Here is a 27,170-nt window from a genome sequence, read left to right as displayed (position 1 = left end):
CGTTTCCAGTACTTTGGATCTCTCAGGGGAGAATGCTTCATACAGTCCAAGCACAGACCGTCAAAGTAGTCCAGGATCTCCTTGCAGGCTTTTTGAACCACCTCATTCCAGGCAATTGAGCATCCGCAACGCCCGGAGCATTTACAATGACATGGCTTCACATTTGGCTTTCGAATGTGGGCCTGGTCAAATAGCTCGAGTCTGTCGGTGATCTCCTTGATGCTGCTCTTGGAGAATGTGTTGTCCCCCCATGGCTTGATTCCAATTTGATTGAGTTCCCTTAGGTATGCGCCGATTGCGGTCTCATTACAGTCACATGGGCTCTGTGCGAGGCTCAAACCGACTTGTGCAAAAATCTGGCACTGAAGGGTTGTGCGGAGCTTTTCCCTGACTGCATTGAGTTGGCCTACGCGGATGTGAGAATAATTTGAATTCAAACCCTTCGAACTGGAGATATCCATTGTAGGTAATGGAACTCACCTATGAAGTAACAGGGGGTAAGATATCCTCGGTTAAATCTAATCGGCTTCGACTCTTTGATCGGAGTGGAAAGGTTTGTGTTGTAAACCAGATGTCTGGTCAAATCTTTGAAACTCTCTGCGTGGTCAAAAAAGTGACAAGGAAATAGAAGCTGGCGGTTGAACCTCACATCATTCCACTTGATGGGCTGCTCGTTACAAATCCTGCGCACCCAGCCACTGAACCATGGCTGCAATTCTTCACGATCGAAGCCATGATCGACAGAGACTTTGATGGCAGCCCAGATATCATCGATGGCCATAGTTGAAAAAGGAGTAGATTGGCCGTGAAAAGTGGCCAGCCAAACACCCATGCCTTTGATACTATCCTGTGGGATTTCGATGGTACTGTTTTCCTCCCCCCCCCCCCCCCCCCCCCCCCCCCCCCNNCCCCCCCCCCATCCAAACATCGTTATCGGCCAGAACTGACTTGTTGACGTAGAAGATAGCTTTCTCAGTGATGGGGGCATGTGGCGAGTTAAATCTGGCCGGAGAACCTTCGCTCACTTCGTCTGAATCGCTCGGCTCCGACTCATAGACCGGGTCTTCGTCAACTAATTCGGTAACCAAGATCTTGAGATCACTGGAAGTTGAAAATGTGAATACCGTGCTTTCGGCGGGGATTTCACTTTCAGAAAAAGATAAGGACTCCATTATAAAGAGGGGTTTGCAGGAATTGTGGTGATCAGAGTAGAGCCTCGAGGAGTTGTGGATGCAAAGAAGATGACGAGGCAAAAGAGAGGGAAAGAGCAAATGAGCTTGAAAAATATAGGAACGATGTCACCTGAAGTGTTAGAAAGTCAAGTGAGATTATCGTGAGGGAAAACAGGAGGAAAGAGAAGGGTTGACGTGAAAGATAGTGTGATGAATCTAGTGTCAAAGTGTATGTTGATATGAAAAGAAGTGAAACCATCCAGGCAAAGGTTGGGAAGAAGGCAGGATGTAAGATATGGTAGAAGTCGAATAGAGGGAATTTATAACAAAGTAGGATACTAACACAGGTGTTGCGGCTACTAGCTATGGAAGAGGAAGAATCCTTATATATTCAATCTAGGAAGAGTAGGGTATTTATTCCCTGAATCTAGCAAGCAGACAACGAACATGTATAGGCGTGTGGTAATATGCTTATCACAGCCTATGTCAGCGCTGGCAAGCAGGACTATTACACTGATTTATTGTAATTTCCGTGAAAGTAATTGAACTATATCGACACAAATTTCTTTCCACTGTTCACGTTACTACTGGCTTCAATAGAGCCCAAAAGGGGCTGAGGCTCAAATGAACTGGAAGTTACGGTGAGGCTCAACAGGGGATTTCCCCTCATATTCTCTCCACTTTCTGGAAACCACCTGGGCAGTTTGCTTTGCACAACATCTCAGCGAATTTACCATGGATATCAACCACCCCTCTCTAGACGCCCTCATCCTCAGATTACCCGATGAGATTTTGGATATGATCATTAGTGCAACAACGGCAATTCTCGATGAACACAGGTATTTGATCGACCGTTACCAAGCCTACGAGATGGCCGTTGTTCTCTCTCTTGTGTGCAAACGATTTTATCGCATTACTATGCCATACTTGTATGCAGAGGTAGTGATCTACACCGACAAAAACAATTGGAGACGGCCCTCGCAAATCTCCAAGCACCTTCATCGCACCTTAAGAGAAAATCCATTGCTTTGGAAACACTGCCGACACCTCACAGTGAGCTATAACAAAAACATCGATAATCTCTATATTGCAACGGATTGTGTCACTTGGCTCACTGCCGTCAAAACTTTGACCTTCTGGGGGTTGGAGGGCAAGAAGGCATGGGAGCTACTCCGATTAGCTACCAAACACATGTCTGGTTGCAATGCTCTCTCACTGGACTCCGACCACTGCTATAACCTCCACCTACCATTCGTGATAGATGTATTGGGTGATTTCAAGTCTGGATTGCTTCCTAATCTTGAAACCCTAAGACTGTCGGGCGTTTCCATTTACGGGGACCAGATGTGCCAGGCAGAACTTAGGGTATGTATATGCATTCGGGGTAATCCGATTTTATTACAACTTCTGCCGATGTACTAATAGACGACATATTCTTTTAGGAAAAAGCAGGAACGGCCCCATTTACGAAACTTCAACTACGCAGTTTTCTCCTAAGCCCGAAATCCCTCGAAGCACTCGTCCGTTGGCCAAGACACCTAGAGGAATTTGAGCTGCGATATTTATGTGGGGATGAGGCAGCTCCCTCGGGGCTCTATAGTGATTGGAGCCTGGCAACATTACAACCAATCCTTTACATTCACCGAAAAACCCTTCGGTCGATCAAATTATACCGCTTTAACAGGGGTGGGCTTGAGGGCTTTGACTTGCGCGAGTTCGAAAACCTAGAGCAACTTAGCCTTTCGTACGAATTTTCAGATCCCCAACGCTCCCCAAGGAACGAGGCTTTCGAGCCCCCTGACAGTCTTCTTGCCCCGCGCCTTCGTGTCTTCCACTGGAATTTGACTTCCCTGGATTCACAATGCGCTGAGAGGCTGGGTGACTTTGCCAAAGCAGAAGAAGATTGGCTACGACTACTCGCACGCAAGGCATTTAAACGCGGATGTCCTCTTCAAAGAATCGAAATCACGTTTACCCCCGGAACTGACTGCTTCGGCACTGGGGATGAGGTATATCCGTGGGACCGAATGGATGCTATAGGGGCTGATCTACGTCCACACGGCGTTGAAGTGTCTTATAGCACTCCTCCTGTAAGTAGGGAACGGTTTGCGATCAACCGTAAACAAGTTGCTGAAGACAATCTAAGAATGGCTGCCGAAGGGGAATGAATTGGAAGTATTTTGTAGGCTAGAATTATCTTGCCAACAGTTCGAAAGAATATTATGAGCATATGTGCACCTTTCAACCTGATCATTACATAAGACTGTATTATGAGTTGCTTAGGTATTCGCTACTGGCCAATTGGGTAGTTAGCTGGTCTTAGCACCCGACAGTACAACATACAAAGTACACCCCTTCCTACTTGAAAACACCTACTCTATTCAATCAAAACAAAACCCATAAAAGCAAAGTTTTCAAAAGACATAGGTAGTTACAGTGCCTAAGAAAGAACCTGAGATTTTTTCAACCACTCATGCGCCTCCTCATAAATCCCCCGCGCAACGTCCTCCCTCTTCCTCCTACTGACACCCCCCTTCTTCCGTCCCGGCGACGCATGGGTAAAACCATGCGGACACCCCTTCGCTAACGTCCACTTATACCTGCCCACCTCGAAGTCCTCCTCCTGCTCAACCCCTACTCTATCCTCCAACCCGGCCAACCCGTGGATCATCTGCTGCGCCTCCAACCGGAGCATATCCCACTGCGCCCCAATCATATAAATCCACGGCGGCAGCTCATCCCTCCCCGCATACACCGGACTGAGTAGCGGATCCCTCCGGTTTTGCCCTACACTCACATACCCCCAGTCCAGCCACCAGGATGTGCTTTCCAGCGTCTCCTTCGGACCACCTTTATACGGTCTCGAATCCAACTTTTCATTAGGTGGGTGGCCGAAATCCACGATGGGGTAGTATATCACCGCTGCTTTGATCAGGCCTTTCAGACCGGGGAATTGCGAGACAGATAGCGCGAGGTTGCCGCCTGCGCTGAAGCCGCCGATGGCGATGCGCGAGTGGTCAATTGGGAGGGAATCATCTGCTAGCACGCACTTGACTACATCGGCAATGTCAAAGGTGGCTGTTGGGAAGGGGTGGAGTGGCGCCTTGCGGTAGTTGAGGCTGACAACTAGCATTCCGGTGCGATTGGCCCAGGCGCTGCAGAAGGGGTCGTCGACGGTGGCGTCGCATAGCGCAAAGCCGCCCCCGTGGATGTTTAGGTAGAGGGGGAGCAGTTGGCGCTGGGCGGAGTTGTAGGTGCGCGGGTAGAAGATGCGGGTTTCCAGGGTTGGGCGGCAGGCATAGCGCTTGGTGAGGGTTGGTTGGGTACCTGGTTGAGGGGGGTGAATGAGGCGGACGTAGAGGAAATAGAGGCTGGCGAGGGATTTGAAGAGCCAGAGTTGGAGGAAACAGTTTAGGCGGTGGGGGAGGGATAGTCGCTCTTTTGGGAGAGGAGAGATGAGCTTTTCCATCGCTATTTCGTCCTTATCTGGATTCTCGATCATTATGCTGGGCAGTGGTGAACGGAAGACTCGACGTGTTGGCGGAGCAGGATCAGTCATGAATCTGTTGGGATATAGCGAGAGTGACTAGTACGTGTTTGTCATAGCATTAGCAGTACGACTCTCTCTGTTGGGCTTGTCGAGTTCTTCGTTTTATGAACTCTAGGCCCGCACCAAGCTTTTTTTCCACCGGTCTCGATTCAGCCTCGCAAAAAAGGATACCAATAACATCGTCGCATCTTACTTCTCTCCATATGTATTTCCGTGACCAGACTATCTGCGGAGACTAATGTGCTGAGAGTGGGTTTGGCCCCAAAATTCAATTAACTCAGGTCCACACCGAGTCGCCCCGAACTGTTCGGGCCGAAGTGCTCTGAACCACAAGGCTTGGCCCGAGCCGCAGAAGGATTGTCCATGGATCAGCGTTACATATTGCACAGTATTGTAGGCTATTTCTTGCTTTAGTACAAGAAGAAACAACAATTTGCAGCGCTCCGGACAGACTGAGCTTCGTATCGGGCTGAAATTCCCGAGCAAAGAAAGAAGTTGCGCACGGCAGGTTTTAGACGCCATCGCGCCAACCAACCAGGCAGAGAATTAGGAATATAGTATTATATTAATAGGTAATCCATACCTATTAATGCCTTCTAAAATAGGTACTAAATAATACTATTCCTCCCGATATAAATCCTAGAATTCCTTTATTTCTTATTATACTGGTTGAACTAAACTTAGTATATACTTTCGAATTTCCTAAGCTTAGAGGCGCCTTTAAATAGTATAATTAGCGGATTAAATACTATAGGTAGTTTATAGAGATATACATATAATATATGTCTAAAAAGACTATCTAAAAAGACTATCTATACCATACATTGCTGTACACGAGATTTCTGTCAAATTATATAGGTTGGCGCGATGGCGTCTAAACCCTGCCGTAGAATGGTTTCGTTTCATTGTTAGGATGGCACCATTGAAAGTGCCTATATTAGAGGTCAGAGCAGCGAATAGGACTTGCTGTCCATGCAAGGGAATTAAACTCGGAATTGTCCTGATTCCACAATAAATTAGGCCACTATGAAGCCGATGTCCTTCCAGTCATTCAACTTTGTCCAGTTATTGTTCAGTTGTGCACGGAAAACCCCCATCGGACCCCCGATACATCTCTCCGATCCCGATTCATGGGTCAGGAGCGGATCGGAGCTATGCAAACCCCGATAGTCCTATCGCCCTCGAGGTCCTTAACACCTGTTGTTCTTTCTCTCCTCCCCTTCCTATCGGACTATACAAATTACCCCTTGCCTCCTATGAATGTCAGAGAAGGATTATCTGCCTCCGTCCCGTGGGTCACACACCGGATGGCGCTAGCGCAACAGCCGATCTCCTTGAACCTAGGGCTTTTCGAACAGCCTATAGATCCGCACACCTCCAGCGATAATGACAATACTAATACCAATTCAGAAAATGCAGCCATACGCTTAGATAAGCCGGCGCGGGCTTGCATAAATTGTGTGCGAGCAAAAGCTCGATGCCACGCGAGCGTAGAGAAGAGGGGAAAGTGTGAAAGGTAATATTCTCGGTGGATTTCTTTCTCGTCACTAACAATAGCCGGCAGATGCCACCGCATGAAGAAGGAATGTCTGCCGTCCCCACCGGTGCGCAAGCGCCGTATGGCGACAAAGATATCGGGGGATAACAAGGTAGAGAGACTAGAGGAGAAAGTGGATGGGCTCGTCGCCCTACTCAAATCTGTGACTCAGGATGCTCCGAGCTCCTTCAATGCCTCGGGTATCAACTCCGTACTGGGAAGCCTGATACAAGCCAGTTCCAGCAGCGAAGCGGATGGGGTGATAGCGGACAACAGTCAACATGTTGAATACCCATATGACAGATCTGGGGTGAACGGAAGAATGGAGGGCCCCTTTACCCCCACAGCCTCATCTTCGTCCAGGCTCAAATCCACGAACCAACTACCATTTCTTATCCATCCCTATCTCGAGCCTAGCGCAGAAGAGGCTGCAGCTTATTTAGTTAGGTTTCGAAATGAGTTCCAGGGTCACCTGCCTTTTCTCCAGGTTTCCTCATCGATGACTGCCCAACAACTCCGCCAGGAAAGCCCGCTGCTCTGGTTAAGCATAATGACAGTGGCATCCACTCGCTCTACTCAACAGATCATGCTATCAAAAGAGGTCCGTGGGGTCTTTGGGCGTGAAGCGTACATTGAGGGGACGAGGAACATGGATTTTCTTTTGGCTGTTCTGGTGTACACCACCTGGTAAGCCCACGTTACAGAGACATTTGCCATAATCTTGCGATAAAGCCTAATAACGGCTTTTTTTCATTTACTGTTCAGGGATAGGCACTATTGCCTCGATAGGTCTATTTCGACCAGTCTCGTCCAGCTTGCCATTGCTATTTTGTATGACTTGGGATTGGACAAACGCCCGCCACAGGATCCCGGTGTAACACTAGCCTACGTACTGAAAGGGTGTAAACTGTCTCAATTTACGCGCTCTCCAACATCCGAAGAGCGCAGAGCATTACTGGGATGTTTCCTAATTAGCACAGTGTAAGTAGGCAACGAGATCCACTAAATCTTTGTTCGTGTCTAACTGTAATAGACCAACTTCTTGGGGGAAGGGGCAAAGCCTGCAATGGACCGCATATTTTGACGAGTGTGTTCATGTTCTTGAGGAGCAGAAAGAGTTGGCTTCCGACCTCCTTCTTGTCCAACTGGTAAATCTACGCTCTCTTTCAGAGAATGTCTCGGACCATATAGGGCTAAGCGCAGCTTCCGGGATTCATACGATGAGACCCCAAGCTACAGTCTACCTCAAATCGCTGGAGGCACGAATGCGCAATTTGAAGTCTAATATCCCGCAAGAGCTCAACAGAAATAGTAAGTAAACTCATTTTATGCTGGGCGCCTGGCTAGTGCACGCACTGTATGTGTTGGTAGTTTACTGACATCATATGTGACTATATAGGAGTTCTGTTGCTGGAAATCTACAATACCGAGCTCATGATCCATACAATTGCACTCTCACCTGGAGTAAATACATTCCCTGGTCAACCCAATCAGCGCTTTGAGTGCATATATGCATGCTTGCAGGCAGTCAAGTCCTGGCTAGGCACATTTTCCATGATCCAGCCCGTGGAATTTGTGGGATTTTCGTCACTCATGTATGCGAACATGATGCGCTGCTTTATTGGAATTTATCGCCTCGCAACGTGTAACCATCCGGAATGGGACCGAACCCTGTTACATGAAGCGGTAAACCTTTCACGGGCATTTGAGGAGGCAAGCAACAGCTTTGATCGTGTGAAGGAAGTGGCGGGGCTGGATCCGGATGGTTCACAGGCACAGGATTCTTTCAGCGTTATGGCAACCAAGCTTCGATCTATGAAGATGTCGTGGGATGCCATGCCAACACTGTTACCGCCGCCCTCTATTGACGAACTTGAGAATTTTACCAGCGAATTCCTGGATACTTGGAACTGGTAAAGGTTAGGGCTCAGCACTATAATGGCCTAGTGTATGTGTATTTTTAATTAAATGATGCTGGAAATGGATCGAAGAACAAGATAGATCATAAAAGTTTACATGAGATTGACGAAGCTAGTCTTTTCTTTGTCAAAGGAGCTTTCAGACATTCCCATTTTTTTTATATACTCCATCTCCGTTCCGACTCGAAAAGAGGGCGGAGGCAAGTCAAATGGCCTCAGTCCGGTGTTATAAGAAATCCCATGAGCCTCCAATGTTGGAATGCTATTCCTGTTGATTGATTGAAATATAAAATGATGAATATAGTTCAAGTGTTTTAGCCTGTTATCTTCCGAACCTCACTGCGCTTCGAATCCAGCATCTGTACATCTCTATCAATACTAGGATGCCCTTTAGTCCCAACTACGATGTACCCAAACTCAACAGGAGGGTGATTCTTGTCACCGGAGGGAACTTCAGTCTAGGTAAAGCCGCGGTCATGGAACTCTGTCGCTATCAGCCAGCTGAGGTCTGGCTCGCAGCTCACAGTCTCAACAAGGTGGGTCAAACCTAATTTATATCTCAACTAGTCCCAACAGGTATATCCTTTGAAACTACGCAACTCCACTAAGTCAACAATGGAGAGAGAAAGTGGTGGGAGAGGGAAATCCAAATTATGTATCAGCAATTCGGGAAATGAATGGTTATACGTCCATAAAATTGAATGAATCTTCATTGGATCTGGGCCACAAATTATTTAGTAAGACTTCCACTGGGTATGATTTAGACTCCGTTCTCTTCAGTGCCTGTATCCTTTTTCCTCTTTATATTCGTCCATCCCATTCCAAATGCAAACAGAAAGGCACCCCCAGCGCCGGCGACCGCAAGGTACATAACATGGACAATGGCTTGATTATAGGCTAGCAATACACTTGGCAAAGCTTTGGCCGATACAATGTTCCGAATCCCTGCAGCGCCGGCCGCGATAATAGTCTCTGAGCCAGTCTGTGGGGAGAGAGCCTTGAGCTCTGATTTCAAGCCTGCACTGAAGATGACCTGAGAGAGAGACAAGAAAATGGCACCTCCAAAGTTCTGCCCGAAAACAACAAGCGAGGTCACAATCGAAACTTGCTCCTTCCGCGTGTTATTTTGTACTGCGAGGAGAGGAATCTGAAGCCCAAAGCCGCGACCAACACCTTGCAGGATCAGAAATCCTATCCATCGACCCGCGGAAGTGGTGGGAGTGAGTGTGATCAGAAGCCCTGTTCCCAGCATTGTGAGAGCTCCGCTGGCTACCGCGAAGGGTAGATAGTATCCCAATCGGCCCACTGCAGAACATGTTAGTATTTATCAAATTTGTGCCCAAACGTGGCGAAAGATCACTTACCAAGTACCCCTGTGATCATGACTGAAATCATGGTCCCCAAAATGGAAGGAAGGAGATCCACTCCACTCATGGTCGGAGTGGCACCTCGGACAGCCTGAAAATACATCGGCAGGTAATATGTAGAATTCAACAAACATCCGGCGAAGAAACCATAATTCATGCAGCTGGCCCAGATAACTCGCTGGCTCATGATGGAGAAGGGTATCATAGCACCATCTTCCATGTAGTACTCCCACGCTGCAAAGACAATCAGCAAGGCCCCAGAGCCACAGAAGAGTCCAATAATTGTGGAACTATTCCATGCATAAGAGCTACCACCCCAATTCAAAGCTAGGAGAACTTGGATGGCGGCTCCAGCAAACATGGCGAAGCCTAGTAAATCGAGCCTTTTGAGGGAAGAAACTAGCGTTTGGCCCTTATGCTTTGTACCGTCATGACCTGGAAGCGGCGTAAAGATCAGAAGAGGCCCTACTATAGCGGCGCAGGGAAGGTTGATGTAGAAGCCTGGAATAAATACGTTAGCTCTCTACATACTCTCAGCGGGTCAACGAGGAAGGGATGCATACACCACCTCCAAGATGCATGTTGAGTCAATGCACCTCCAATTAGAGGACCACACAGCAATCCGAGCTGGGAAATGCCCATAAGAATTCCAGTGAGAGCTATGGGTATGGTTTTAGCGGTTGAGACTCCTTATGGTCCAGAGCGGTGGACATACAAGCTTGTCTTTCTGGTGGAACACTCGCATGAATAATTGTGTATGCTCCATTGAGCAGGCCAGATCCACCCATTCCAGCAAATGCCCGGCCGATAATGAGCATGTTAGAGGATGTGGCTGCACCACAAAGGATAGAGCCCAGCTCGAAAATGGCGAAGAAGGAAAGGAATGTCCACTGCTCATCAATCGAGTTAGTGTCTATCGCACAAAGACAGGAGAATAGTCAGGGAATACTACCTACCTTATTATTAAAGTAAGTGTACATTTTCCCTGTCAGGGGTTGAAGAGCACAGCTAAAGTCACGGGTATTAGCAGGGCATGAGAGACAGTGAGAATCATTCGTATCTAGGTAGCGTACTTAGACAAAAGGTATGCGGTTCCATACCAGCCGACGTCAGCCAGGGAGTGAAAAGTGGTTGTGATTCTCGGAATCGCCTGAAAATCCAAATTATTTTGCATCAGTCGCGTTGCTCCAACCTCAAACGAGGCAGGAAGAGGGGGTGCAAGGCAGACAACCTGATACTTACCGTAGACACAATAGAGGTATCTAGAAGTATCAAAAATCCGACGAGGGTGAGCGAGGTCATAGTACTCAGCAGGCCCAGTCCTGTCAGGTATTCGGTCCTGCCTGCAACCCAACCCGTTTCCGTTGAATCCTTTGCGTGAGCTGCTTCAGAGCCTGCGGTATTTGTCTCCAGTGAAGGGGCTGACGAGATATATCCAGCCCTATCTGTGTTGGCATCGTGTGCTTTTTCCTCCATCTTCGAAAATTCCGAACCTCGAATGATAACCAAGGTTTGGGTAGAATCAAGAAGCAGTAAGTACTATATATATCCAAGTGAATGTAAACACCCACTAGTATGGTCTATGTTCATGGCTTGGGATCGGATCGGAGCTTCGAATTTCTCTCCGCTCCGACTATTAATCTTACGACTATCGTAAAGGCCGATCGAGACAAAGAAAGACGGAGGTACTTGCTTCCAATTCCCCGAGATGCCAAATTATTCTATTCCAGATCCCCGGTCTGATGGCAATGCCTGTGTCCGAATCCCTACCCATCTCTACCCTGCTCCGGTCACAAGGCGGGCCGACACCACAAATATCAATCGGGTCGTGGCCCAAGCCGCTCGAGATGCTCTCCTTCATATTCGACGATATGTACATGATCCTATTATGTGGGTGCATAGAATGGTCAATAGACTGCAAAGTTGTGAGGACTTTCGGGGCTCCAATAAATTTCCTCATTTTTTCCCTTTCACTTTCTTGTCTCTTGTTCCCCCCTGCTGAAGTGAATCTATACAACTTGATCTACACAAGTACAGAATAGTGATGACAGAGCTTTGAGCCTGTATTTTCTAGAAAAGAACTTTTGTTCTATTTGGGGAAAAAAAAGTAAGTGGGCCATTCAAATAGCTCCCCCAATGAGGTCCATTAGCGGATAATCGCTGCCCGTTGCCCAGGCGATCGTGTCTCCGATGATGTCTGATTTAGTAGAGACAGGTCAAAATCCCACATTAACACATGTACAACATATAATTAATATTTCTGAATGCTCCATCTCAATCAATTTTCGCTAGCATTCACGTATTTACCATTCTGCCATTCTGCCATTCTACCAGTCTACCATACGTTGTAACGCTACAACGTCGGGTTGCATTGTTACTGATTCCTTCAAAGCTGTACCAGGTGATCTTATCGCCGCCAAACTGGCCATCTTCGCCGTACAGACAAACCAGATCCGGCACATCGTCGGAAAATTAGACGCTTAGAGGCAAGGTACATCGAGCGATTTACTTGTTTTGCTTTTCTAGACAACTTGTTTCATCATCTTTGTCCTTGTATCACGCGCAGAAAACGAAAGACCATGCTTTTTCGATCTATCCTCTTCGCAGCTTTGTCCGGGCTTCCCCTCGTTGCCCCAGCTGCCCTCCCAAAGCACGGCAGCTCCTTCGAACTGGTCGACGGTCCCTTCTTCACCTTCCACTATAAAACCGATCAACCCTCGGAGAAGAATTGGATTGGTATCTACAGTATTTATGGTGAGGGCCCTGGCAAAGAAAACTCCATATATTGGGACTGGATGCGCGAGTCAGAAGAAACCAAGCGAATTGATGACGCTCATTTCAACTGGGGCGCCTATAAAGCATACTTCCTGGCCGATAGTGGGTACACAGTGCTTGCCGGTCCCATTGACATTTTCCTTTCCGGAGATGGACCTATATCATTTAATGTTAAAGAATTTACGACTAAGAATGCCCGTGAGGGAAAGAAGTTCGAAGCTCGTGTGAATGGCCTTTTACACCACGCCCCAGACCCCAACACCAAATACAGCAAGGAAAACTCTGACGCCGACTGGGTCAGTGTATCCGAGGATGGTATCATTTCCGGAATCCCCAGCGGCAGCGGTAGCTCTAAAATCACTATTAGGGCTACTGCTTCCGACAAATCTACTGCCACCATCGACGTCACTGTTCCAGTAGTTGCCTCTGGTAAACCCCTTGTCACTGAGCTCAAAGTGCTATCCCTCAATCTTTGGTACGGAGGCACCAAGGTCAACGACTACAACCGCAAACAAATCTCAGCCATTGCCAACTCTGGTGCTGACATCGTCGGTCTCCAAGAAAGCACCCACGGCCATGCAACTCAGATTGCAGACGCGCTTGGTTGGCAATCATGGCAGGGTGGAGACTCCAGCATTATCAGCCGTTATCCCATATCCAAAAAGTATGGCGCAGTCACCGAAACCAGTGTTGCTGTCCGAGTCGCTCTCGACGGTGACAATAATCAGATCATCCTCCATAACTGCCACCCTTACGCCTATCCCTATGGGCCTTATGATCCTTGCTTCGATGGAAAAGGTGCGGACGCTATAATGGACACTGAGAGGAGGGCCAGCCGTGCCCGCCAGATTCAAGACATTGTCGGCGCTATGACGGACGCCCTCGACAACGCCGACAAAGTCCCCGTACTTCTTACCGGGGACTTCAACGCGCCCTCTCACCTCGACTGGACCGATGCGACAAATTCCTCTCACTGCGGTATTGGGCAGTTTGACTGGCCCACCTCTAAGGTGCCTATTGACGCCGGCTTGACCGACGCCTACCGCGAGCTCCATTCAGATCCTGCCGCTGACCCCGCCAACACTTGGTCTCCCATCTACCTTAACAATGACGACTACAATGGCCACAAGGAGCCCATGGACCGCATTGACTTTGTCTACTATAAGGGAAACCTGACTCCCAAGAAGGCCGAGACCTATATGGTGGGCAACCCTAAGCCCGAGCCGGACCACTCCGATAACGAGTGGCCTACCGATCACAAGGGTGTCCTTGTCACGTTCAAAATTTTAACTCAACCTAAAATCCAAATACATGGGGTTTTAAGTTCCAGACCTTCCGCCTTTTGAGGTATCTGGATCAGAAACCCGAGATCCCACTTCTTATTCTCCTTGCGCAAATAGAGACCTATCTTGCAACGAGTCAAAGGCCCTTCACTCGAGGAGTCGTACATATGTAGAGTTGGAGAAATCAAAAGAGAGAAAATATACCAAATAACAACTAGCCAGGAAACTATACCATCAATTGAAACCAAAGCAAGGGAGGAAGCAGAGCGAGAGAGAGAGAGAGAGTGATAAGTGAGAGTTAGAAGATAGAGGGTACACCCTATAATAATCATTATGTGTTAATTTCTTATGTATAGGTATAGGTTTGGGTGTGTGGGGTTTACAGGATACAGGAACGGGCTGATTCCACACTCTTTAAGGTCATCATCTGTATACTCTTGGGGTTCACTAGTGGCCCTGACGCAACTAGTTAGACTGCAACAGATTAATTGAAATTTGATTGATTGATTGATTGATCCTGGGCTTCATGGTGATATCCGATCAACATAGCTTGTAGGTCAAGGCCCAATTCCTTGAAGTTTAGAGAGCGCCGAATACTGTCTCTAAACTGCTCACTCTTAGCGAAGAGTCGAGGGTCCCATGTGAATCTGGATTTCGAAGGCGGAAGATGGGCTTCTCGTTTTACAGCTTGTTTGGTTGCGAGGTCGGTTTCCTGGTCTTTCGAGACCTCTTCACCCCGGATCCATTTCAATCGGATTTCAATGGGTGGGAGGTTATCACTGGCGAAGACCTTCTTAACACTGGAGAGGCCGGAAACTACTTTCCGAGTAGGCACTTGCATCCAAGACGGTGCATGTGCCTCGCTCATAGTAGTTTCATTCTCTATGCCCTGTAGTGTGGCGAACCATGTCTTCCAATTCGTTTTGTGGAAGCCACTTCATGACCTCCCAGTACCGGTTATAGGGCTCAAGGTGGCCTTCGCCCTTATCAGTGAAAGGGCCAAGGTTTGGGGCTGGGAAACGCTTCATACCCGACGGGAATGAAATAGTGACTTTCATCTTATTATCCTGGTGTCTTTCGATGAAGCTTTGTTGTTCCTGTGCTGACTTCTCCATGTTCTGCGCATCGGTAGCATTCTTGTACCATTCGATGTTCTCTACCATCTTGTAGAGACACCATGCTGCAATTTCCTTCTTTTGTGAGGATTGATGTTTCTTGGTATCATCTGCACTCCCTCCCCCTCTTTCTAGACCATTAATGGGCCGGTTGTGGCCGTAGAAAGTTCCTGTCAAATTGCAGGCTAGTCTAATGAGGCAAATGGCCCAGGCCTCGACATGTTCTTGGAGACCGGCGCAAAGTCGCAGGTAGAATAGGCCAAGAGATAACAAATGGGGGGTCGAAAGTGTTTTTGAACCCCAGATGCTGCCGTCTGAGACTCATGTTCTTCTAGGCTTATCTATTCTCCTCGACCGATTTTGTTGCTCGTGCGAATTTGAGATCTTTACGAGTCATTCGTACCTGTGAATTGTGATAGGATGGTTAGAATGCGCTCTCAATCTGTCTTATAACTCACTGCTCATACTTTCTTTGTGGACGATTCCGAGGAAGCAGCAGGGCGCTTTCCTCTATGTTTCCATTGTTTTGAAACTGGTTCAGCAATGGAAGCGAGAGGTTGAAGAAAATGACTGGGGGATGAGAAGAAAGAAAGGAAGAAAGTGGGAGGGGCAGGTATTCATATCCTGGCAGTGGCTTAAGGGTCAACAATGTTTGACAAAAAGGGAAGGCACGACGTAACAATGGGACGAATTGCCGGCACATAACTCTCTCATTGCTAAGCAAATTATGTAGTTATTAGCAACAAGAATACTCAGCCGTATTTGCGGCCCTCTGACGTCTTTTCGAATGTCTTTGAGATGTCCTTGAGATGTCTTTGAGATATCTTTGAGATATCTTTTAGATAAAGCAAAAAGCCGAGAATGGAGGAGTATTAATAGGTTGGAAATATAATATAAAAGAGGAGGAGAAACTGAGAGAAGGGATAAAAGAGAAAAACTAAGAATGGAGGTGTCAAAGTGAGGTTGGGAGCCTGGCTTTTGCTCTCACTTCTAGTATGCTAGTTCTCATATAAAGTGAGGGGAGCTAGGTATGAACTTTGTAAGTTTTATTGGGGGCTCATATGAGCTCATCGTCGCTTGAGCACTAATAAAAACAGTTCTTTCGCGAAATACACATCGGGCTATAGTGCCTTGAAAATGCAATACGCTGTAATAACCTCAGACCAATATAAAGGGTTCATAGCTATCTAATGAAACAAATCAACATCTTAGAGTTTTATTTTCAAGTTCCATCCACCCCGAAGAACCCTCAAAGTCGTCCAGCATAGCAATCCTAAGCCATAGGCGAGTCCAGCAAGGATTATCAACGCCCTGTACGATGCATTTGGTAGCTGAAGGAGCAGACCACCTACGGGGATACCGATGAGAGACCTGAGGTGAGCAGTAAATTAGCAAAAGTAAGAAATCTTCTAGAAATACAGCCATACCCAATGCTAGAAAATGCAAACAAGGTCCCAGAAACCTCTCCATAGTTCTCTCTCTTGCACAGTTGGGACATACAAACAGGTGCTAGGCTTATTGATGATCCGCTGCAGAAACCAAACAGGATAACAAATAACCAAAGGACACTGGGATTGGCCTCTGCAGGAAGCCAAATACCAAGGATGGAGGCAGTGGATAAACCAAGAATGATTATTTGCGTGTTAAACCATCCAATATGATCACCAATAAACCCAGCCACACAGCGACCGAGCAACGAACCACAACTCATGGCAGTGATAAGATAATAGGCAAGTGATAGTGACATATCATGGTTCAAGGCATACGAAGTAACATATGTCATCGGGATGAATATGCCAACTTCTCCGAGAAGAAGTCCGAGAGCCATGAGAAAGGGTTGAAGGTCAAGTAAGAGTCGAAGACTAGGCATGGCTTTCCAACCTTTTGTTCTCAGGCTTTGGCGATGCTTGCCGCTCAGAGCTGGGGTTTTCATGAGAACGACGGCAGCAATTTCAAATGGCAGAAGAACGACTGACACTGTCAGGGTTGTCCTCTGAAAACCAATCTTCGGCAATATCGAGCTGATTATAAGAGGTAGCACAATTCCGCTGGCGCTTCCACCGGATATCGCAAGGCCCATGGCAAGTCCGCGTCTATGGAAGAACCAGCGCTGGATAGTACCAATGGCGCAAGTGAAAAGAACACAGGTACCTATACCTCCGAGGACACTGATGCAGAAGAAAAACTGCCAGTAAGTCCTGCAAAAGCCTAGAAGGGTATATTGAGCTAGTAGAAAGACAGGCCCAGCCGCACAGAGCGGACGAGGGCCATAAGAATCAAAAGCCGGACCAATGAAGAGGCTTGCCACAAATGTTAGGAAATTGTAGAAGCCAAAGATCCATCCAATCTTTCCAGCTCCTTCGTCCCGTAACTGATGCGAGGCGATCCAGGAATGGTATACGCCAATTGAATTCATGAAGGAGAGGGCGGAAAAGAAGGCGCAGAAGCAACCAAAGACCACAAGCCATGCTTTCAGCCCACCATCGGGATAAGAGTATTCCGACACATCTTCAGGGCACGCTGCCCCAATCTGGGATCCAGGTGATGGAGGAAGGAGGTTATCGCTTGGTGATTGAGGGTCGATTGTCCCATAACCATGAGACCTTTTTCCATGTCGATTGACCTCCATAACTCTTCTGTAAGAGTCGCAAAAATGGGTCAAGATAGTAAACCTTTCCGTAGTAGATATCCAAAATTCGTTATTCTTTTGAAGTTAGTAGGTCAGACTATAGTTGCATAATGAGCCTGTATTTTCTCCTATCACCCGGAGAGCAAAAAAAAAGGTCAATTGAGAGGGTGTTGAGATATTGTCCTATTAAGAATTGTTCCGATGTGAATGCGGAATGGCGGTCGCGATAAACTCGAAAATGGGTCTCAAATGGTTTCATAGACGACTGTCTCACATTTCAAGATATGGCAAATAAGATGATCGGATAGATTCATACAAGTACTTTGTCTATCCTACGCTCGATTTTACTTGTTCGCATTACATTGTTTCCTAGGGAATTACCATCTACCATCATCATGCCTCAGACAATTCCTCTGAAGTAAATGCAGCAACGTCCTTTTACAGAAACCAACGTTAATATATTCAAGCGTGTAGCTCTCTTATCATTTTTTTTACCCCTACAAGTTGATCCGTTCAAACAGAAACGAAACAACCTTGGAAATTGTCCAATAAAAAATTGTTCCGTTCTCTTCCCCCACTTCTACAGTAGACATATAAACTATCATTTTCACGAGAATCGAAGGCCTAACTGAAAATTGAATTCAAGATATTTATACTCTAGAATCTAGAATAAAGCTAACGAGCCTATAGAACTAGGCATCCATGAAATATAGCATCTAATCGCCTGATCCCACCATTTTTTCTTCTGCAGCAAGCTCCACTGCTGTTCTAAAGTCGATGGATTTAAACATATCTTTCATGGAAATGAAACGACCTGATAAAATTCTCAAAGATGACCCTGGTGATCTTTGAATGACCACCAGGTCCGAAATCAGCCCGAAGTTCCATCGGTAGGCTCTCATGGTAGCACATCACATCGCCTAAGACTGTAGGATTAAGCAGCATTGAGCGGAGCGAGAATGCTTTAGGGGTTTGCTTCAATTGCTCCTTTCCTCTTTCCGATAACTTTGCCTGCAGCTAAATATATTCTTCCTGGGTGGTCTGGGGTTTGCGCCCAGCACAGCCAATTGCTCATTTTCGATATCTCCATCACAGCATCCGAAATTGTCGGAACTTGAAGGTCTTTCCGAGATAAAATCCGACCTATCAAGCGAAGTATCTCCGCAGATCCCCTGTTGGTTGTGGGGTAATCTAGAGTACATAGCCCTAGCGCTTCCCCCACATTCTCCGACTTTCTTGGTTGATAAGGGCTGGGGTTCATAATGGGGAATAAAAGTCATCAAACTCGCATTCCTGATCTGAATCTCAAAGCTCATCATGACCCATATACCGCCAGCTAAAGAAGACCATGTGGATGTCCTCATTGTTGGTGCCGGGCCAGCGGGGCTTATGCTAGCCAACTGGCTAAGTCGCTGCGGAGTCAAGACCCGTATAGTGGACAAGCGTGGCTCAAAGGTATACTCCCGTACAAATATGAACACTACCATGTCGTGTACTGACTCTAATACAGGTCTTCAACGGCCAGGCGGACGGTCTGAAATGTCGCACTCTGGAAATCTTTGACTCTTTTGATTTCGCCCACCGGGCATGGCGCGAGGCAAACCATATGTTAGAGATTTGTCTTTGGAATCCTGACAAAAATGGGCGTCTTCAACGGAGTGACCGCATCCCCGATACCATTCCTAGAATTAGTCGGTTCCAACAGGTCGTACTGCACCAGGGTCGCATCGAGCGTTTCTTCCTCGATTCAATCAAGGAGCATAGTGACATTCGTGTTGAGCGCGGAGTGTTGCCCACGTCGTTCGATTTCGACGAAGCCAAAGCAGGCGATTTCGAGGACTACCCTATCAGTGTTAAACTTCACACCTTGTCAAAGGAAGAATCCACGCCTCAACAACGGCAGCAGCATCAGAAATCTTCTGATGGTCAGCAGATAGTGGTCGAGGATGGACTTTTCCGAAGTAATCTAGTTGCTGATGACACGGAGGACCTTATCCAGGCGACAGAGGCCAAGGACAATCAAACTCCCAACCGAATGGAGCACATAAAGGCCAAATTTCTGGTCGGCTGCGACGGTGCCCACTCATGGGTGCGCCGTCAGGTTGGCTTTAACTTGGAAGGTAGCTCAACCGATTATATCTGGGGTGTGCTCGACATTGTTCCCATCACGGATTTTCCAGATATCCGCCATCGATGCGCCATTCACTCTGCGAGTGCGGGCAGCTTAATGGTGATTCCCCGCGAGAATAAACTTGTTCGACTCTACATCCAGCTTCAGGCGACAGATGTCCAGAAGAATGGCTCCAAAGCTGACCGGTCCTGGATCACCCCCGAAATCATCCTGAAATCTGCCCAGTGTATCGTGCACCCATATAAGCTTGATTACGCGTATTGTGACTGGTGGACTGCGTACCAGATTGGACAGCGAGTGAGTGACAAATTTTCGCAAAGCGATCGTGTGTTCCTGGCAGGTGATGCTGTCCATACGCACTCTCCCAAGGCTGGACAGGGTATGAATGTCAGTATGCAGGATAGTAAGTTTTCAACCTTGACGTGCTTGGTCTTAATACTCACATTTCGAATAGCGTATAACTTGGGATGGAAGCTCGCCCATGTGATAAACGGCTTGAGTGAACCGGCAATTCTTCAAACTTATGAGTCTGAGAGGAAGCAAATCGCACAGGACCTGATCGCTTTCGATCACCGCTTTTCGCGACTTTTCTCCGGACGCCCGGCCAAGGATATCATGGATGAAGAGGGTGTCAGTATGGAAGAATTCAAAAGGGCATTTGAAAAAGGAAACGAGTTTGCAAGCGGCATAGGTGATTTTCCTACAGTATTTGATGGGGTCTCTAATACTAACCTCCATCTCTTTAGCTGTCAACTATTCTTCCGGTATTCTCGTGGCGAAGGAAACGGATGTCGCAGAACAAGGCAATAGCATGATCATCAGCAAGCCAGAGCTGGCTGCAAAGATTGATATCGGAAAACGTATACCTAGTTTCAAGGTTTTGAATCATGCCGATGCACGCCCATGGCATTTGCAGGAGCTACTGAAGAGCAACGGGCGCTGGCGATTGATAGTTTTCCCCGGACGACTCACCGAGCCCCAAAATATGGAGCGATTCGAAAGATTAGGCGCCCTTTTGGGGGGATCGAATTCTTTCATTCGCCAGTTCACACCTCCAGACAAGCCTATTGATAGCGTGATCGAGGTTTTGACGGTTCATTCCGGATCACGGACAGATATCGAACTTCTTGATCTTCCGGAAGCGTTCCACCCCCACCACGGTGACATGGGATGGGATTATTGGAAAGTCTTCGTCGACGAGAAGTCTTATCATGAGGGACATGGTCAAGCCTATGCCAATTATGGCATCGATCCGAATCGCGGTGTTAGTGTCATTATTCGCCCTGATCAGTATGTAAGCTGGGTCGGAGAGGTCGATGACTATGAGCAGATGTCGCGGTTCTTCAGTGGCTTCATGAAAAAGCAGGTATCCGGGAACTATGCCTCATAGAGGATGGGAGCAACCAGCAAATACTGGATCACCTGATCCATCACCCTATATAAAGAAAGTCATACACAGCGTCCTAGCCTACGTATATCCTTCGAGCTAGATAAAACATTTATTTCATACCATATTTGCTAGCAACAAAGAATTCAACCCAACAAAATCAACAAAATAGGCCACAAGCACCAGCAGTCAAAGTGCCAAACACACCAACAGGCGCCATGCCCTGGGCATAACCCAAAGCAAGCATCCCAGTAGTAACCCCAGTACAGCCAACATCACAAAACCAACTACTTTTACACTTGACCTCAAAAGAAAGTTGGGACTGGATGGAATTATCATGAGTGATAACAATCTGTCCACTCCTCGGATACTTATACCCAATCCAGTACGTCGGAACTCCCCACTGCTGCGAGTACGTGGTCTTCTCATACCAAGACTTTGAAATCTGAGGGCCAGCAGTACCATGCAAGAACTTGGCGATAGCGTCGCTGCGAGACTTGGCGTCATTCTTCTCCCCGGCAAACATACAATTGTAAGATATTGTGCAAGAATCAGAAATAGCAAAATCTGTTTTCCTGCATCCATTCCCCTCAATAGCATCATAAACACTATGAAAAGCGTCGCTCGGATTCATAAGTCTCAGCTTATCCTTGTACAAGTTGGAATTGTCAACGTAGATTGCATCAGATGAGAGAGTCAGTGACGATGTCGTCTTTCCAGCAGGAGGAGCCGGAGCAGGACCCGGTCGAGTCTCGGTCTTATGGTCACAAATGTACGCAGACGCGCATTCAGTCCCATCGTCGAGAATGTAGATCCCGCGCTCGTGGTGGCCACGACATCCAAACCCGTGAGGTTCAAAGGTATGGCCTGCGAGCCCAGCGAATTTATCGTTCGAATCGGGAATTGAGGGATCGATCACGATCGAGAACTCGTCGCCATTTGGCATCTTGCGAATCAATCCTTTTGTTCGCCAGGGATACGACCCGTCCCAGGGAACATCGGTCATCATGTCCGGTGTGACCCATTTCCCTCGTGTCCCCTGGAATGCCCATGGTGCATCGTGGTAATACATGATTTGGCGCGAGGTGGAATCACCGTTGGGTGGGTGGATACCGCAGTCTGCCAGAACGACGCGCTCTTCTGGGCGATACTCGGCCAGGGTAAAGGAGGCGAGAGCGGTGATGGTGAGAAGAATGGTATGCATTTTGGGAGATGGTTGATTTGTCTTGAATGTTGACCTGTGATACAAAAATCAGAATCAGGGTCATTGTCAAGGTACTTATATAGGCAGATTTATTGATATATCGAGAAACGAGCTGAACTATCCCATCGAGCCGCAGTCTGCCATAGCACCTCAAGTTGTCTGCATGCCACCTGAACATTCAGGATTGCATCGGCACCGCCGATGGACTGAGGGAAATTATAAGCGGAGTTTTGATGAAAAAGTCTTGGAATAAGATAAATTAACCTCTGACCTGCAAGCCCTAGAGAACGGTGACCTGTTATCGAAGTTCAGTCAGCTCGGGGACCACGGCCTTTACGGCCTTTTCTGCGGGCGTGTCGTATTGTCGTATTCTTCTGCAGCTTTTTCTGGAGGACAAGTCAATAAGTCATGATATCTAGTGCCACGTCTGGTTGCAAATTTCATACAGATCAGCGCAATCTTCTGATCATCCCACTTGTTTCCCCCTCCAAGGTCTATTTTCACTTCAATCTAGCCTACAGGTGCTATGATATTTTCCTAATACACGTCACTTTTCTTGTATAGTTCTCCATTATCTAGAAATCTTCATGACAAGATAAGCCTGATGTTGAAGTCTGATAGTTTCTTCCCGAAAACCCCCTTGATGTCCCATCTTCAACCGAAATTTTCAATCAGATGTGGTCATGACCACATACACCTTGGAGCGGTAGAGTAATCATCTATATCCCCATCTAAAGCTTCGCCTTCCTGATCCCATTACCCTTGCCCTTCTCCTCAAAATACTCCCTAACTCTCTCCCTCGCAACAGAAACAACCTCGGCATCCTCAACAGTCGGCGGCACACTTACTTCCGCCCCATACTCCCCCTTCACCCCAAGTTCAACAAGCTCTCTAAGAACACGCCTAAGCGTTTTCCCACTCCGCGTCTTAGGAATCATCCCTCGACCCTGTATAATCCCACCTAGCGACGCAATAGCCCCAATCTGCTCGCGGACCAGCGTGTTAACCTCGGCAAATAATTGCGGGCTTGGTGTTGCTGGAAGAGGCCCAGATTCTCCAGGGATGGCGCTAGCTTTAGGCTGGATAAATGCGAAGGGAAGGTGGCCTTTCAGCGGGTCGGGGATGCCGACGACACTTGCTTCGCTGATCGATGGGTGCGAGAGGATTGCTTGCTCAATTGATCCTGTAGAAATGAGTCAGATCATGGCGCTAGGAAGCGAAGAAAAGCAAACTCCTTACCGGTACTGAACCTATGTGCGGCAACATTGATGATATCGTCACTTCGCGACATAATATGCACGTAGCCATCCTTATCAACCATCCCCGCATCACCAGTATCCACCCACCGGCCATTAAAGCGCTTAAGATACCCACGGTAAAACCGCTCCTCGTCCGCGAAGAGAGTCGTGAATGCCGATGGGGCGAGCGGTGGGGCCATAACAATGTTGCCCATTGTACCACGCGGGACTTCACTGCCTTCATCATCGACGATGCGGACATCAAATCCAGGCATCGGAAATCCTGCTGAGCCGGGACGGGTTGTGAGGGGAGAACAATCTGGCCCGGGTGCTAGACTAGCAAGCGCAGCACTCCCATTTAACGCAACACCCGTAATTGGAGAGCCGGATTCAGATGACCACCAGTTGTCAATAACGAGTGCACCATCCGCTGCATACTTATCAAGCAGATCTTGGTATGAGCTAACAATACTCGGCTCGCTACGTTCACCGGCGAGGAAAAGACCACGGAGAGATTTCAATCCTCCGCGCTCCCCGACCTCGCCGATAAACTGGTCGTTCGGGTCATCTTTCCGGATGGCTCGCATGGCAGTGGGCGCCGTGAAGATGGCATTTACACTGTGTTTTTCAACAATGCGCCATAATATCCCTGCATCCGGTGTACCGACGGGCTTGCCTTCAAACATGACGGTTGTGGCACCGACTAGTAGCGGCGCATATAAAATATACGAGTGTCCAACGACCCAGCCCACGTCTGATGCGCAGAACATTGTGTCGCCGGGACCTTTTATCCCGAAGAGGGATTTTATGGAGAGCTCCAGACCCACGGCGTGCCCGCCTGCTTCGCGGACAACACCTTTGGGGAGACCGGTTGTTCCTGTAAAAGGGTGTTAGTGTGCACAGAGCAGATCCGTCGAGAGCTGAACCCTATTCTAAGACCCGCTCACCACTTGTATAGATAATATAAAGCGCGTCCGTGCTCTTGACAGGAACAGATCCAGCCTTTACTCCACGGAACCGTGCACTCTTCACGAGTCTCTGCCAATTACGCTGTCCACCGCGCTTATCAGGCTGGTTCCATCGCAGTTGGTCACGCTGCCAGACAATAACCCTGCTCGGCTTAAAGCTGCTTATTTTGACAGCACCCTCGACGAGCGGTCGGTAGGAAATGGGCCCCTTGGACCCCTCTATTGCACATGATGCCGTCATTATAGCTCTCGGACGCGCGGCCTCGATGCGCTGCGCTAGAGCTTGCGGGGCGAAGCCACCGAAGACGGCGGCATGGATTGCGCCTAAGCGGGTTATTGCTAACGCAGCTATTAGAGCCGCGGGGATGTTTGGCACTAGATGTCATATGTGGTCAGTTATGGATTCCCTGTTTTTAATCCATTCCCCACTTGTGGGGTCATCACGAAGTTGTTGGTTTGCCTACTGTAAATAATAACAACATCGCCCTTCTGTACCCCTTCCTCCCTAAGTACACCAGCAAGAACCTCCACTTCATCGAGTAGGCGGGCATAGGTATACTTCTCCGTTACACCGGTGACAGGTGATTCCCATACGATCGCAGCATTGTCGCCCTGGCCCGCGAGCACATGTCGGTCGACACAGTTGTAAGTTGTGGAGATCTCGCCGTCGGCGAACCACGACCAGTGCTGGTGCTCGGCTCCGCTCGGTAGACACTTTGTCTGCCGTGTTAGGGCACGTGAAGGCTTGTGATGCCAGTGGAGTCTGGCCGCGTGATGAGACCAAAAGGTTTCTGGGTCGCCAAGGGAGTGGGAGTGGGTTGTTGCTTGGGGGTGCGGAGACATGTTGGATGGAATTAGAATTCGGATTGGAATATGATAGGGGGAAGTGGCAAATTTATTGCCAGGAATGTGATTCGATAGAGAAGCTAAGAGAGGAACAAGTTACACGCAAAGGAATAGTTCAAAAGTACTCTAGAGCTCTGAGATGGAGCGTTTTTACCCGAGGGCTTTGGGACCCAAGGGAAGATGGAGAACCAGTTCTGATCGACAAGGCATTTTAGGCTGTCATTTGCGGAGAAAAGAGAGGTGAAGGTCGAGTGAGATCCCCCCGGATGCAGCCGAGGCCAGTCCGTGCATTTCCCCCGCACTTTCTTCGGGTAGAAGATTATCCTTGGAGTGTCCTGGAGAGTGCTCTTAGAGTATACTCAGAGTATACCTCATATCAGTATCATATACAGCTTTTGTACCCTAGTACATCTTCGGATTTTTCAAGTTATTAAGTGAAAAGAAACACCTTTATCAATTGTCTATATCGCATAAATGGCTGAAAAATGAATCAAATAAACAAGCTCAGTCGTAGGGTATCATATCGAAATGCCTGCTAATGCGCGACTGCGATCTTCTGGCTTCGTCGCCTGGGATTTTTTTGGGGGGAGGGGGGGGGTTTCTTTCGGGCTAGCTCCGTGTCCGAAAGATTCCTTCGATCGCAACTTATCAAATAAGCAGAGACCGAAGAAGAGAGACGATCGTCAAGGAAAGAAAAGTAGCAGAAGCTGGTGGAAATCTAGACAGCCAGTCTGCATGCCTCGGCGCATTTCCAAAGAGCAAAACAAAAGCCAAAACAAAAAAAGAATTTGCGCTCCAGGCTTGCAGATACTGGTGGACATCAGTCCCCACGCCAGTTCTCAAGCTCTTCAGAATGCGAGCATAAAAGATGTAGCATGGCAAGAACCACCGACGCCGAATGAGGTAACCAAAAAGATAGATAGAACCACCCTCCAGATGCACCCAGGACCAAAAGAAAGAGAGGAAGAGAGAAAAAGGAAAACAGCCATTATTCCAGGGAGCAAGAAATCCAACGCCTCGCGGACGGACCCGGCCGATCACAAGAGAGTACACTGGAGCCGACTGCGATGTCGCGAGCGGTCGGGTCGGAAGGACTTGGGATATTCGGGGCCTGCGTCGCGATCGCGGTGGCCCGATCCGAAGCCTGTCGGACGACGATCTGCGCCACGGCCACCTGCCGCCTGTTGTCGCTGCTGGCGCAACATGCGGACAACGTCGTAGAAGGCCTTCTCCACGTTGATACAGTTCTTCGCAGAAGCCTCGACAAATTCACATCCTAGCTCCTTGGCCAATGCTTGACCTTCCTGTGCTGAGACTGCGCGCTCGACGGCCTTGTCGCTCTTATTGCCGACTAGCATAACGGGGACGGGCATTGCGGGACCGGATGAGGCGTTCATGGGCGAGTTCAAATAGCTGGGGCCGGAGGGGGAACCGGAGCTTGACGATTCCTTGACCATCTTAATCTGATTGTAGAATTTTGTGATGCGGGAGAAGGAGGCGCGCGATGTGATGCTGTACACCAATACGAAACCCTCGCCATCCCGAATCCACTGGTCTCGTAGCGCGGTATATTCTTCCTGGCCCGCTGTGTCCAGCACCTCGAGCATACACGACTGTTGATCGATCACGACTTGTTTGCGATATGAATCTTCGATGGTTGGATCGTATGTTTCGACGAAGTGATTAAGACATAACTAGAAGGTCGAGGTACGGTTTTAGTGGGATTTCTTGGCCCTAGATATCAAGAGCTTGACCAACCTGAATGGTAAGGGCGGTCTTTCCCACACCTCCGTCTCCCAACACCACCAGTTTGTACAACGTCATTTTTCCAGCCATGGCGGGCAACTGGAATTGAGAACAGGCCGAAAAGAAACAGTCAAGAAAATGAACCTAGACAAGTCAGTATCTTCATAGCAATGCAGTTTGCAGACGACATACCTATAATTATTTCAGGGGAAAGAGGGGGAAGGGTCGAAGTCGCAAGGAGGGGGGGGACAAGGTGTATTGAAGTGGCCCACGTTCCAGGCGCGGGGGGGGGGGGGGGGGGGG

General features: G+C 48.2%; 10 protein-coding genes across 10 annotated transcripts; 4 read left to right on the top strand and 6 right to left on the bottom strand.

Moving 5' to 3' along the window:
* Nucleotides 1-1,907: 1,907 nt before the first annotated feature.
* Nucleotides 1,908-3,340, top strand: PEX2_045730 (uncharacterized protein; the record flags this gene model as incomplete). The annotated part of the gene is made up of 2 exons (XM_016741848.1): nt 1,908-2,537; nt 2,615-3,340. The coding sequence occupies 2 exons, from the start codon at nt 1,908-1,910 to the stop codon at nt 3,338-3,340; spliced, it is 1,356 nt and encodes a 451-aa protein (XP_016603078.1).
* Nucleotides 3,341-3,612: 272 nt separating this feature from the next.
* On the bottom strand, nt 3,613-4,674 carry PEX2_045720 (Alpha/beta hydrolase fold-3; the record flags this gene model as incomplete). The annotated part of the gene is made up of 1 exon (XM_016741847.1): nt 3,613-4,674. The coding sequence occupies one exon, from the start codon at nt 4,672-4,674 to the stop codon at nt 3,613-3,615; it is 1,062 nt and encodes a 353-aa protein (XP_016603077.1).
* Nucleotides 4,675-6,296: 1,622 nt separating this feature from the next.
* On the top strand, nt 6,297-8,176 carry PEX2_045710 (uncharacterized protein; the record flags this gene model as incomplete). The annotated part of the gene is made up of 4 exons (XM_016741846.1): nt 6,297-6,946; nt 7,049-7,240; nt 7,293-7,570; nt 7,659-8,176. The coding sequence occupies 4 exons, from the start codon at nt 6,297-6,299 to the stop codon at nt 8,174-8,176; spliced, it is 1,638 nt and encodes a 545-aa protein (XP_016603076.1).
* A 762-nt stretch (nt 8,177-8,938) lies between these two features.
* Nucleotides 8,939-11,021, bottom strand: PEX2_045700 (MDR family MFS transporter; the record flags this gene model as incomplete). Its single annotated transcript, XM_016741845.1, has 7 exons — nt 8,939-9,483; nt 9,543-10,046; nt 10,109-10,204; nt 10,261-10,435; nt 10,502-10,553; nt 10,619-10,695; nt 10,788-11,021. The coding sequence occupies 7 exons, from the start codon at nt 11,019-11,021 to the stop codon at nt 8,939-8,941; spliced, it is 1,683 nt and encodes a 560-aa protein (XP_016603075.1).
* Nucleotides 11,022-12,124: 1,103 nt separating this feature from the next.
* On the top strand, nt 12,125-13,666 carry PEX2_045690 (Endonuclease/exonuclease/phosphatase; the record flags this gene model as incomplete). Its single annotated transcript, XM_016741844.1, has 1 exon — nt 12,125-13,666. The coding sequence occupies one exon, from the start codon at nt 12,125-12,127 to the stop codon at nt 13,664-13,666; it is 1,542 nt and encodes a 513-aa protein (XP_016603074.1).
* A 421-nt stretch (nt 13,667-14,087) lies between these two features.
* PEX2_045680 (uncharacterized protein) lies at nt 14,088-14,766 on the bottom strand (the record flags this gene model as incomplete). The annotated part of the gene is made up of 2 exons (XM_016741843.1): nt 14,088-14,462; nt 14,509-14,766. The coding sequence occupies 2 exons, from the start codon at nt 14,764-14,766 to the stop codon at nt 14,088-14,090; spliced, it is 633 nt and encodes a 210-aa protein (XP_016603073.1).
* Nucleotides 14,767-18,664: 3,898 nt separating this feature from the next.
* PEX2_045670 (putative FAD monooxygenase) lies at nt 18,665-20,868 on the top strand (the record flags this gene model as incomplete). Its single annotated transcript, XM_016741842.1, has 4 exons — nt 18,665-18,802; nt 18,858-19,881; nt 19,933-20,169; nt 20,225-20,868. 4 exons carry the CDS (start codon nt 18,665-18,667, stop codon nt 20,866-20,868), a joined length of 2,043 nt encoding a protein of 680 aa, XP_016603072.1.
* A 157-nt stretch (nt 20,869-21,025) lies between these two features.
* PEX2_045660 (uncharacterized protein) lies at nt 21,026-22,069 on the bottom strand (the record flags this gene model as incomplete). Its single annotated transcript, XM_016741841.1, has 1 exon — nt 21,026-22,069. One exon carries the CDS (start codon nt 22,067-22,069, stop codon nt 21,026-21,028), a length of 1,044 nt encoding a protein of 347 aa, XP_016603071.1.
* A 731-nt stretch (nt 22,070-22,800) lies between these two features.
* On the bottom strand, nt 22,801-25,118 carry PEX2_045650 (putative acyl-CoA synthetase; the record flags this gene model as incomplete). The annotated part of the gene is made up of 4 exons (XM_016741840.1): nt 22,801-23,252; nt 23,309-24,184; nt 24,255-24,650; nt 24,740-25,118. 4 exons carry the CDS (start codon nt 25,116-25,118, stop codon nt 22,801-22,803), a joined length of 2,103 nt encoding a protein of 700 aa, XP_016603070.1.
* A 1,040-nt stretch (nt 25,119-26,158) lies between these two features.
* rasB (Ras small monomeric GTPase RasB) lies at nt 26,159-26,728 on the bottom strand (the record flags this gene model as incomplete). The annotated part of the gene is made up of 1 exon (XM_016741839.1): nt 26,159-26,728. One exon carries the CDS (start codon nt 26,726-26,728, stop codon nt 26,159-26,161), a length of 570 nt encoding a protein of 189 aa, XP_016603069.1.
* Nucleotides 26,729-27,170: the final 442 nt, after the last annotated feature.

Source organism: Penicillium expansum, assembly GCF_000769745.1.
Source record: "Penicillium expansum strain MD-8 chromosome Unknown contig147, whole genome shotgun sequence".
Taxonomy (NCBI): Eukaryota; Fungi; Ascomycota; class Eurotiomycetes; order Eurotiales; family Aspergillaceae; genus Penicillium; species Penicillium expansum.
This window is presented reverse-complemented; position numbering and strand designations above follow the sequence as displayed.